The following is a 12,685-nucleotide window of genomic DNA, read 5'->3' on the forward strand; positions in this document are numbered from 1 at the left end:
GGCTTTCAAAAGTGTAAGGATCGCTGTGTGTGTATAGATTTGAGACGACGACATGGTGTCATGTAACTCTTCAAGCTAAAGCTAATTGTTTCCAGGAATAGATCAGTTCTGCCGAAACCCAACTCTTTTTATTCCTTTTTTTTTGTTTTGTTGAGCTTCGAGCATGATTTATTATTTTGAGTGGACGTAAACGAGGCACATGGATTGATAAAAATATCTTTAATTAATTTCTTACTTCATCACTCAAACAATATTTTTATTAAAAAATTAATAATATTTTTACTATACAATATTTATAATTAAGTACCGAAAACTGCTAAAATAGCACTATTTTACACCTTAAAATCCAAATTTTTTCCGGGGGTGGACCCCCGGACTCCCCCGTTTTAATAGGGGGGGGGGGGGGGAAACCATGCTTCTTATCCCCCCCCCCCATACACAAATCCTGGCTACGCCACTGGCGTGCACTAATCTAAAGTGTTAACAGAAGCGAGTGCGAGCGTGCCAGGGCGTACAGCATGCACTCACCAGGTGCAGCTGCGGGGGGTTGTACTCCTGGAACGGGGGCAGCACCGACCAGAACCTGGACGGGAAGTGCAGCGCGTACAGCTTGTCCGAGATGAAGGTGCGGTTCACGCCGTAAACGTAGCCCCCGAACACGTAGAAGCTCTCGGACGGAGCGTGGTACACCGTGCTGTGCCCGTACAGTCCTGCCGACCCAAAACAAAAAATTTCGTTGTCTGTAAAGTCGGTTCACGGACGATAGTTTAACGTGACGTCATAACAAAACATTGATGAAATGATTGCATACTTTTATGAATAAAATTGAATCATTTTTATCGAATTACCGGTATCACTATTTTGTATGGATACAAAGAAGGAGTGAAATTAAATCTACAGTTTAATTGATAAATTTACTTTTATTTGCACTCAGGGCTCGATTTTAGCGCCTGTCCGCCTGCCCGGGACAGGCAAAATCTCGTCCGGGCAGGCAAAATAAAAAAGGCAACTGTCCGGTGGACAGGTGCAACTTGTGACGCCGAGGTTATTCGCACGCGCTAATACAGCAGAGGTGATTAATAACATTTATGCGACGACGACCGCAAATAAAATGTCTTTGACAATATCTATAAATAAACAATAATGGCTGCTCTTTTGTGACGGACGACTCTGGCTATTGTATACCGCGGGAAAAAAAGTAGGTTATGTACAAACCGTGCTGAAATCTTCTGAATCATAATTCTTAAAATCTTACATTCACGTCATGATTCACGTAACATAGTCGTATTCGTATGCTAGAGATGCAAAATGTCTCACACAGATGATGTTTGTTTTTGTTGCCATGTTTTAATATTAATTTCGTTGCAGTGCAGCCAACAATTACGTAATTTACCATTGTATACTTTCAAAATATAATTTTTTAAATTTATTGTCTTTATAAATCACGACTTTACTAATTCCTTGCTTTACTTTAACATAGTTTGTTAACAGAAAAGCGTTTTCGCGTGGTTAACATTTGACGGCGTACTCCAGATGCAGCTGACAGTGGCCGCAGTGACTGCGACTGCTTGAAAATTCGCCTGTCAACCGTTGCATCAAAAAATAAACATTACTTGTTTACAGAGGACACGGTAATCTTTTACAGTTTATCTTGTCACGGCGATTGTTTAAGTATTTAATTAACTGCGTTACACAATGTGGAAATTCATTACTGGTGCTTCAAAACCACCAGAAAATAAAAGAAAAACGGACGAGGACAAGTCAGAATATAATGTTAAATATGACAAAATCGCCCGGTCCCGTACCTTTTTAACGTCTTGGTGTTCTGAGTTTCTATGGCTTCGTTACGACACAGAAACAAAACAAATGTTTTGCAAAGTCTGCGAAACACATTCAAAATCATCTGGATCAGTTTTTGTTACGGGCTGCTCAAGTCTGTAAAGACTGAAGTCTATAAAGACAGACTGGCGAAACTGTCTAAATGATGATACACTGTCTGCCCTCATGCGTGTTCAAATACAGTCACCTTCTGAAAGTGAGCTTGATCCAGCACCAGCAATAAATCTCTGGTATCATAATGTTCAGAGAAAACGTCGACCCTTTCAGCCTCCTTATCGAAGATGTTCAAGAGAGAATCAGCAAAGTAATTCGTGCAGTGACTCAGACAGAGACTCGTCTGAAAATGATGATTAAATAAGGATGTTAAGTGTGTGATAAAAATAGGTGCAAAATATAGCAAAAATCCTTTATTCTCACCTTTTTCAGCGACTTTGAAATTTTTTTTATTTGGGTAGAACAGCGGACAGGCAAATTGGATGGCGGACAGGCAAATTTTCGATTACACCTGTCCGTTGGGCAGGTTAAAATATTCCTTAAAATCTAGCCCTGTTTGCACTCATTAATTCAAATATGTTTATTACTTTAACGAAGAGATTATTTTAACTGTAACTTTTATACATGTTTGCTATTTAACTTCTTCCAATCTGTGTTATTCTGTTAAGGATAGGACGACGAAAGGAAAAGTAGGAAACGAATGGGAGTGTTTCAAGTTTAATGTGCCTCGAAAAAGTCAAATCGATGGTTGTTCCAATCGAGTGGAAGAGAGTTAGATGCGGCACAAGCGTACAATGAGCGTAGCGGGACACCGCGTAATGGGACAATGTGCGTAATGGGACACTTTTTCGTGTGTGTAGCCGGCATTCATCGATTTATTAGACATTGTCATGTCAAAAACAATTTAAAATGCTCTCTTACAAGTAGCCAGCCATACTGAATTTTACCTGAAGAATATCAATCCTTTAATACCTTCATTTAAATTACTCCATTTTGGTAGGTAGCCAAAACAAGATTTACAAAGTTAATATGAAAATAAGTTCACAAAGTCTACATGTGCAACAGTGTTTCACATTAATAAAAAATAGCTCATGTAACTCAGTACACGTGACAGAAGTGAAACTTATTATGCAATTCAAACTTTTGACTCGTAAGTACCCTCTTTTATCGCATAATCATCGCACTCGCATAATCATCGCACCTACATTTTTGGCAGTCAAAATTGGTATAAAAATAACTTCTCGCGTAAACGTCGCTCTGATTGGCTGGCGAGACAGCGACCAGCGAAAGTTCCAGTCTACTGCTGCACAGTCATGCATCCACGTGCTGGGTTTTTCCAACAATGCACTAACTTGAGGCGCCGACCGGCGACAGCGTGTCGCACCTGTCTTTTCTTTCTTTCGAAAACCTTCTGGAGTGTTCTCGAACGTTACTCTCAACCTATTACCTAAAACATTAACTTCACTGTGGCCAAAAATCCAGAAGACTTGTTGATTTACACTATTTATACCTGAGGTCTTCAATTAAATAACCTTATTCAGAAAATTTTTTTATTTTATGGAAACATTTTTTTCTACAGCTCGCAGGTTATGTTCTCAAAGGACAGATGAGTGGCAAACACAACTCAGGGGGTCAGGACGCGGGGGAAGACAACAAACACTACAACACTGGCTGTGTCCCTAGCTTGTTCCCCGCCACTGGAACCGGCCAGGAGCTCGGTAACGACCTGAGAGGAAGACGGGACCTCGCACCTGGGGGCCCATTGCCGGTGGTGGCGAGGGCGCTCCAGGTCTCGTTGCCCAGGTCGAACACCCACACCGTCTCCAGGAAGCCGTAGGCGGGGTTGAAGCCCCCGATCAGCACCAGGCTCGTGGAGTCCGCGCTGGAGTGGTGCAGCGTCAGTGTGTGTCCGGCCAGGGCGGGCGGGCCCTTCTTCCTCTTCGACGCCACACGCACACACGTCACCAGATATCATATCACGCTATATACGCCAAGGAAACTGCCAAATTACCAAACAATTTATGCTCGCCAAACAAGAAGAAAACATCTTAAAATAAATAAACTTTACATAACTGAACAGCTCGTTTGCAAAATTAATAATGCTTTTTGAAACCTGGTCTCACACCCATGTTCGTTATTTCCTTTTCGTTACATTGCTTTGGTTTATAATTATTCATGCAGATTTATTACGCTATCTCTTTTATATTACAGTAACAGAACTTGGCAGACGTAGTCCTGCCAGTGTTTATTTATTTACCTCTGTGTATCAAAAATTAATGATTTGTATGTAGTCTAGAATCAACAGAGCATTTGAGAAAAAAAATTGGAAAAATGAAAGATTATTCATATTGATAAAATTCTATTATTTCTATTATTTCTATTTATACCTGCTGAGTTTCAAGCCTGTACACATATACTTGAAAGACGGTAAAGAGCTATCACTTTACCTAGGACTCACAAATTTAGATCAGTCTCTTTTTAAATTAGTTTTTCAAAACCATAAAAGTTTGTTGGTAAGCTAAAATCATTGTCGTTTAATTTTTTATATATTCTTTTGAGTCTCAAAATAAAATAATTATATCTGGCCTTCAAGGATAACTATAACTTAAAATCAGAGGATTTAAAAAAATTTTACTCTTGCAACATCTGCTATATGATATAAAAGGGTTAAAGTTTTTAAATTAACATGCTCTGATTTAATTTTATAGTTATCCTTGAAGGCCAGATGGAATTATTTTATTTTAAGACTAAATTAAAAAAAAAAATAGTTTTAAAACATAACAAAAATTGAATAATTTAATCGTTGAATAAATTAAACATTAAAAAAATTAAATTTTAATTGAAGTTTTTTGTCACAACCAGTCAAATAATGCACCACAACTTTGAAGTCTAAAGCTTTCCTCTGGTCCAGTTCACCTTGCACAGTTTCTGCCAAAGCCATTGTGACATGCTTTTATTTGATGGATAATAAACAACAACAACAACAACAATAACAACAATAATACCACCACCATAATCTAATGCTCATAAATAACTTCAAACGTATTCTATACCGCAAATGTCTCATCTTCCTGGCGAAAATTTTTTTTACTGTGAATATAAAATAATGAGACAATAAGACAGCGTAGTGAACACTTCAACACTAGCTGCTTTATGGTTTCAAAATATTTACGAGAGCTTTCCTGGTGCCACTTTTGATAGCATGAGTCATTTACACAAACTCTTTTCAAACAGCAAGCGGCACATACAAATAAAAAAAACTCACTTTGGCCACAATGGTAGAACCAGAAAACAAGCATATAAAAATGTAAATAATTCAGTGACAGGTGGGTCACCAGTGTGGGGGAAAAAAGATGGAGGATATGCCTTCGTAAGAAGTCCTTTCTCCTCCCCCTCTGACATGCAGACACACAACGGTGGGGTGGAATACCCTGCAAACTTGATCGTCCGGGGAAACAGTCCACTCCGAAATCCGCCACCCACGGTCGCCACACCCGAAGCCTAGACGGCACCATGAGTACGACTACCGGGGGAAACAGTCTCGGCTGAGCGCGAGGTGGACAGCACACCTGGTCTGCTCGTTCCTACCTCACCTGAATTAACGCCCTACGGTAACAGAGGGGTAACAGAAGTCCCTGAAACTGCCAGAGAGGGGAAATCACGGAGCGACACCACCCAACGGTACCTGGCAGCACAGCCCGTCACCCCCTGACCGTGCGCACCAGCAGAGTCCACACCGAGGCCATCGCGAGGCCCAGAGGAACCTCTTCGGAAGCAGCCGGCTGAGACACCCGCCACCCAGCTGCACCGCCTGCCCACCGCTCTCTCTCTCTCGAGCCACGGGTGAACACAGAAGAACCCTCCTCCCCCGAGCCCACGGGTTCGGGAAACGCGTGAGCACCTACCTCGATGTCGACCCAGCGCTGGGAGCGAGTGTTGAACCTCCAGAAGTCGCCCAGGGTGTTGTTGGCCGGCCCCAGCGTGTCCTCCTTGAGCGCCAGGCCGCCGTGCACGTAGATGTCGCTGCGCGAATGCACGAACTCGGCCGCGTGGAAGTAGCGGCCCTGAGGCAGCATCGAGGGCTCGTCCGGCTCCGTCTCGCGCGTCGAGTCCACCGTCACCTGCCGCAGACCGCCACGCTACCCTTCCGACCACGAGGCCAGGCGAACAATACCATAACCCAGCAAAACTGACATACAGACATTTGCGAAGAAATTACAAAATTAAATTAATTATGTGTAAGCAATAAGTAGAGACCTGCAAAATTCACAGTTTCGATGGACTTCAGGATAGACTGCACATACCCCTGTACACTCGGGCAAATAACGCAAGTTCATTGGCTGCCGACTTGTAAGTCGTCTCAGCTGGTTTGTCTGTTATTCGATCCTTCTTTGTTTGAGGGTTTATAACTGGTTGAGGTTCGTCCAGATGAACAGTAAGCCAATAGCAAAATTATCTAAGAGGTATGTGTGTTTGAATTCTAGCCTATTACCAAATGAATCCGCGAATTTTGCAGATCTCTAGCAATAAGACTAAAGACAAATGAAACTGTCAAGTTATTAGCCACATAAATATAATTTTGGAAAAGATTACATTTTTTAAATATAGTGAAAAAAAATTAGCTGAAGACACATTATATGCTGATAATCTTTAAGATACAATATGTACTTTAAAAGTACGTATTTCTTCAAATTTTTTTTTGAACATACTGTAGCAACCTTGGCTACTGCTCTCCCCACTTTCTAAATATGTACGTTTGTTAAAGATTTATTTTGTCTTAACACGCTTTTACTATCTTCACTTGTAACTATGTAATTGAATCTTGAAAGTCTATTTCAACATACTTCTAATTGTCGTATCGATTTGAAACTTTGCAAGTATATGTAATCCTGATGACAATACAATAATTTCATGACTATGCCTCGAAGAGAAGGGGGGTGGAGGGGCCAGGGGTAAAAAAACCACTACTTCCATGCTATGGGCAATAACCATGCTGTTTGTATATCCAAGAGTCTGGGGCATAGTGGGAAATTTGCCCGAAGTCGACTACCCTCCTCAAGGAGGGAAGGGAGGACAAGTAAAAACCACAAAATTTTGAAAATTTAAAAAAATCAATTCTTTTTCAATCTGAAGTGACTCTGAACCATCGAGTTACTTGACCTTCACCCCCCCCCCCCCGCCCCTTTAGCGGAGAGGTCATTGTCGGAACAATTAAAGTAAGTTAATTTTGATGTGTTTCGGGGCGGAACTCCTTGGGGGGTGGGGGTCAATTGCCCCCAAAATTTTCGGGACTTTGAAAATTGATTTTGTAGTGCCTTTCAATGAATTTATAAAAAAAATTAAATCAATATGAACTAAAAAAAAAATAATACAATTATTCTAAAAATAAAGCTGTTTATATATTTTGAAAGATCTTTGTGCATTTGAAAAGTGTTTTTGATCATTGTTTAAATTTATTTAATGTTTTAATGTTTTATATATTTCTGATTGTTTGTTTACTTTATTGTGAAACAGTCATTTGAAGTTCTATTCTACATATTTTTTCTGGGTTGGTTAAGATGATGTGAGTGTTTAGGTAGTTTTCTTTTGTATTTTTGCTTTGGTTCTTTGTTTTAAAAAAGGCTGATGCAATAGTTTAGCAAGTCACTTAAGAGTTGAGGAGAGATACAATTCTGAAGTGTAGGAAAGACTCGTAAGTTGTTAGGGATGCTGTTGAAGACATATATAAACTTTAATAAAATGCTAATGGTACATTAACAAAAACGAAAGGAAGATAAAATTATTCTCTAAAATTTCTGCAATTACTCAAGCTTGGCTCGATTTTTAAGGACTCAACTACACCCAACAAAAAAAAAAGATCAAGTGTGAACTCAACTTGGCTCTACTCGACTCGAAGGTATTATTACTGAACTTGGCTTGGTCAACTCGACACGACCCAAACATTTGCACTCTCATCCATCTATAAATAGTAATTTTATTTACTTAATGCATGCATATTATAAGTTACAATATTTTTTAGGAACAATAATAGAATAAGTACGAGATTATCATAAGTAAACTAGTACATAAGCCTAGTAAACTTAAAAGATGCCAAAATTGATTTTTTTTTAATTTACTACATTTATTCCAATAATTAGAGACCGGAAAAATTCGCGAATTCATTTCGCGATAGGCTAAAATACAAATAGTTATATCTTAGTGCTGCCTCTGCTATTGGCTCACAACTCACCTGGATGACTCTGGGCCAATGAGATACACCCAACCAATGCTTTATCGAATCACAGGCTGCTACGTTGGGGCGTCTCACAAGACAGCAGCCAATGGGTGAGTGACATTTGACCGAGAGTACGTATAACTATGGAGTTCATCCTACAGGTAATTGAACCCGCGAATTTTTCCGGTCCCTACCAATAATTTATTCAAATCTTTTACTTCAAATCTCGACTCTATTAAACACTGGAGACACAGTGGGATTGAAGGATTGGACAGAAACGCGAGCGCACCAGGTCCCAGGTGCCGTTGTCGATGTCGAAGCGGCGGATGTCGTTGAGGGGCCCGTACGTGAGGGACATGCCCCCGAACATCCAGAGGAAGCCGCGGCGGTCGGCCACGACGCTGTGGCCGAACCGCGGGACCTGGTTGCGGAAGTGGTCGAGGTGGTCGGCCAGGCGCCCCGGGTCGAACAGCTGCGAGAACACCAGCTGGGAGCCGCGCAGGGGCGCCACGCAGTCATCGCCGCCGAAGCCCGGCGCGCACAGGCAGTGGCCGTACGCCTGCGCAAGCAACACACGGCATTCAGCGTTCCAAACACGACACGACCAGTTTATCATAACACTGTCTCAAATACTACGCCTTTAAACCAGGGGGTCGGCAAGTTAAGTTTTAGGTGGGGTCCTGATACTGCGGGAAAATTTTTAACGAAGTCCAGAAAAAACAAAACATCTGATAATAATTGAGTGCTACCTATTTATTGTATGGTTTCAAATAAAACTCTGAATTATAAAAAAAAAGGCCGAGGTTCGACCTTTCGCGGTCCGTCTGTTGCTGACCGTTGCTTTAAACAATCCATATTTGACCCATCTGATGTTTCGATAGGATATTACTGTTTTTTATCACATAATTGTCGCATATTTTATGCTAAAATCAAGTTTGAAAATTATGGGAGTGACTTACATGCAAGAAAAGCATTTTTGTTGAGATATAGTTTTTAATAATAACAAATCTTCTAAATTAAAAAGCAGAGTATACAAAAGCATGCTAAACAGTTTAAATCAATTAGTCATGCAACAAAACCATATTTAATTCAACTTAAAATAGAAAAATTAAAATGAGCCGGAATAAACGTAGTATACTCATAACTATCGTCGTAGTACACACTAACCATGTAAGAGTGCGGGCTATCAAATGTAGTTTATTCTGCACAAAGCAATCGGTAAGCAATCAATACCCGACTAAGGTTAACACTCTATACGTTCATCAACGTAACCAAACATCAATGATGCCAACTAGCAGTGGCTACATTTTTATATGAGCTACAAAGTGGCAAAGATGTATTTATGTTAATTAAAAAAGCAAGCTGGGTAATATCCTGACAAATAATGGATATCAACTTTAAAATAAATCATTTCATTTGGGAAAAGACAAAAGAGGATTATCGGCAAGATAATACATAGGCAGAAATAATGTACATGTTTTGGAGAAAATTGTGGGATCAAAACATTTGATTGGATGGGAAATCGTATTGTGCGGGTACATACATCTTAAAACAAGTTTTTAATTCTTTATTTTCCCATTATAGTACCACACTACCTGACAGCAACTTCAAAAGCAATTGATGTTGCACGGAGCTTTCTCCTGTGATCTTTGGCAAGCCTTTGTGATTATCAGTTTTCTAGGCTCAAATTGAATACGAATACAAATATCTAATTATTCACGAATACTAATACTGAATTCGATTAGTTAGAAAGACTTAGAATCCCACTAAAAAAATTTTTCACGTCATATTACAATTTCTGGAAAATAATATCTGGAAAATGTTTGTTAAGAGATTTAAATTAGGGAAAAATTGTTTTTTTTTTTTTAAATTATGCAGCTAACCTAACTTAACCTAACCAGCCAACCAACCTTTCATTTCAGTTTTTATTCACCCTATTTTTCACAAACTGCTACACTAATATTGATTCAGAAAATTTTCGCGATCCGCAAAGTACCGTGAATTCCATTGCAATCTATTTTATGAAAAACGTGAATTTTTTCCAAATGCTGTATTACCAAATTAGTGATTAAATGAACTCATACGGTATTTACATATTTAAAACCTAGTCATTCACAAGTTTTCGCTGTTAATGGCAGCCAGGTAAATTGTATGTTAGTTCAGCAATATTATAAGCACAATTTCTGCTAATTTCACCTGGAATCTTAAACCATTACTTACATTTTTTTTACATATTTTTGAGTTGCAATGTCTGTTTCATCATAGATATAAGCTGCTACTGTATCACATGGTGTTACGATACTTACGATCCATTGCCTTTATTGCTTTATACGCCATTGAAACTATGACAATTACCGTATTTACTCGTGTATAGCGCGCCCTCGTGTATAGCGCGCACCACGATTTTTGCAACAAATTCCAAAGAAAAAATTTTTTTTTTCCCGTAAATAAATTGTACTAACATTTTGTGGTACCTGTTAAGTAATTACGTATGAAACAAATGATAATTTAAATTGATGTGTGGTGATGCGTCAGGAAAATACTTAAACTCTGCTGTGTAGACGGAAGATAATGAAGCGCTGTATCGTCACAACTGGTACGTGGGCGGGAGGAAGGGAGGAAGGGAGGCAGGCAGGAATGTGACACGGAGGATTAGATGACTCACCGGTAGCAGCTGCGACGAAGCGAAGGAAGTGGGAGGGGGACTGGTGTCAACATTCTCTCTCTCTATCTCTCTCTCTTTTATTTTACTAGCTGTAGAGGGGGAGGTCTAAAAATAAACAAGAGACCTGCGAGCTTGCGCGCGCACGTGTGTGTGTGTGTGTGTGTGTGTGTGTGTGTGAAAGAGAGGCCTTGTTGCTTGTGCGTATGTGTGGGGGCTGGCCAGAAACGTCACCCGTCACCCGGCAGTTAACGACTTCCACTCCTCCCCGCCTCATCAACTCACTTTTTTTTTTTCCGTGTATAGTGCGCATCCTTATTTTTTTCCTTTACTTGAGGGGAAAAAAGGGCGCGCTATACACGAGTATATACGGTACTTCTTTTAATGCCCATCTAAATGGAGTGCCCGTTTTGTAGTTTGTAGTCCATGGTTGTTAACGTTTAATTTTTCCCAAGTCTGGTGCGTGTGAGGAAAAGAATACAAATAATATTTTAAATGAAAAATATGCCATGTTTTGAATTGTTTACGCAATTTTTTCCGTTACTATTTAGTAGCGAGTCAGTAGCGAAAAAAAAGCTTTGAATACTTGTTGCACGTTTGAAACATTGCTTATTGTCATGTTTTTGATTATGAAGTCCCATCAAAAAAGGGTATACATATCGCACAAATGACTTAATCTCAGCAGTGAACATTGGTACATGACAAACTCACAAGATATGCTATGTCAAGTATTCACACGGAAAATTATATCCATTATTTCAAAGTGTTAGTATTCGAGGTTGTATACGAACAGTTTATTATTCGTATTCGTATTCGAAAATTTGAATATTCACACGGGCCTACAACAAATACAAAGTGCTCAGAATCAAACAGCGGAACCAAAAACATTGTGCCATTTTTATGCGTGAATTTTTTTTTCCAAATTTTAACGCGCTAAAATAAGAGTTGTGACGATTGTGGGATAAAACACAGTAACAATGAAGTAAACTTCAAGTGTGAGCCGCGGGCTACCTTGTCGCAGGCTCCCTGCTTGAGGTGCACGCTGCAGTTGTTAGGGCACAGCTCCGTGCCACAGTTGATGCCGGCCCAGCCCTCTTCGCACACGCAGCGACCCTTACTGCACCGGTGGTTGGGCCCGCACTTGTTGGTGCAGTTGCTGGGGGCACACTTGTCCAGGCACGCTTCCTTTCTCGGGCACTTGTCTGCGCACGTGGCGTTCGGGGCGCACTTGCTCGCGCAGGTGGCGTTGTTCGGAGGACAACCACCGTCCGCGCAAGTGGCGTTCGAGGTGCACACGTCCGCGCAGGTGGCATTGAGGCCACACTTCTCCGCGCACGAGGCGTTCCCAGCACACCTGTCCGCGCAGGTGGCATTGGGAGGACACTTGGGGCAGGTCTCGCCGGCGTCGCACTGGTCCGCGCAGGTGTCGTTGGCGGTCGCGCACGCGTCCTCGCAGGCGCTGCCGAGGAGACAGCTGTTGAGGCAGATGTCGTCGAGGGGGCACTTGCCCGTGCAGGTGTCGTTGGGGAGGCACTTGTCTGCGCAGGCCAGCACCGTGTAGCTGGCGTTGAAGCCCTCGCTCAGGTCGCCCTGCTTGTAGAACACCGTCATTGTGCCTGCAACCCACACACATTGCACGCATCAGTTGTAGCCTTCCTAGCGAGAACTCGTAATTTATATCACATCAATGAAAGAATAGAAACATTTTGAAGAATAGATTCGGGAATCCAGTGAAAGTAGCAAAGTCCAAAAAAAAATATTATACAATCTACTATAAAAAAATGTCCTTAGAAATATTTAACACCCTGACCTGCCTGTCATTTCTGTCACCCGAAGGTTCTCGAAGTAGCAATTACGCATGAAAATATTTCGATTTTAAAAACGTTAAAACCAAAGTCACCTTCATAAATACACCAAACCCGAAAAATTAGCACAACTCTGATAAAAACAATTTGTTAAAGAATAAGTATGTTAGA

General features: G+C 40.8%; 1 protein-coding gene across 1 annotated transcript in view; it reads right to left on the reverse strand.

The window, feature by feature from the left end:
• Nucleotides 1-12,685, reverse strand: part of LOC134531577 (multiple epidermal growth factor-like domains protein 8) — a 131,884-nt gene that overhangs the window by 56,633 nt on the left and 62,566 nt on the right. Inside the window, exons 22-26 of the mRNA XM_063367293.1 lie at nt 11,721-12,325; nt 8,337-8,606; nt 5,739-5,954; nt 3,585-3,771; nt 529-710 (exon numbers count right to left, since the gene is read on the reverse strand). Coding sequence (XP_063223363.1) covers nt 529-710; nt 3,585-3,771; nt 5,739-5,954; nt 8,337-8,606; nt 11,721-12,325 — 1,460 coding nt within the window. The remainder of the gene's footprint in view (nt 1-528; nt 711-3,584; nt 3,772-5,738; nt 5,955-8,336; nt 8,607-11,720; nt 12,326-12,685) is intronic.

This window comes from Bacillus rossius, chromosome 1 (genome assembly GCF_032445375.1).
Source record: "Bacillus rossius redtenbacheri isolate Brsri chromosome 1, Brsri_v3, whole genome shotgun sequence".
In the NCBI taxonomy this organism is placed as follows: domain Eukaryota; kingdom Metazoa; phylum Arthropoda; class Insecta; order Phasmatodea; family Bacillidae; genus Bacillus; species Bacillus rossius.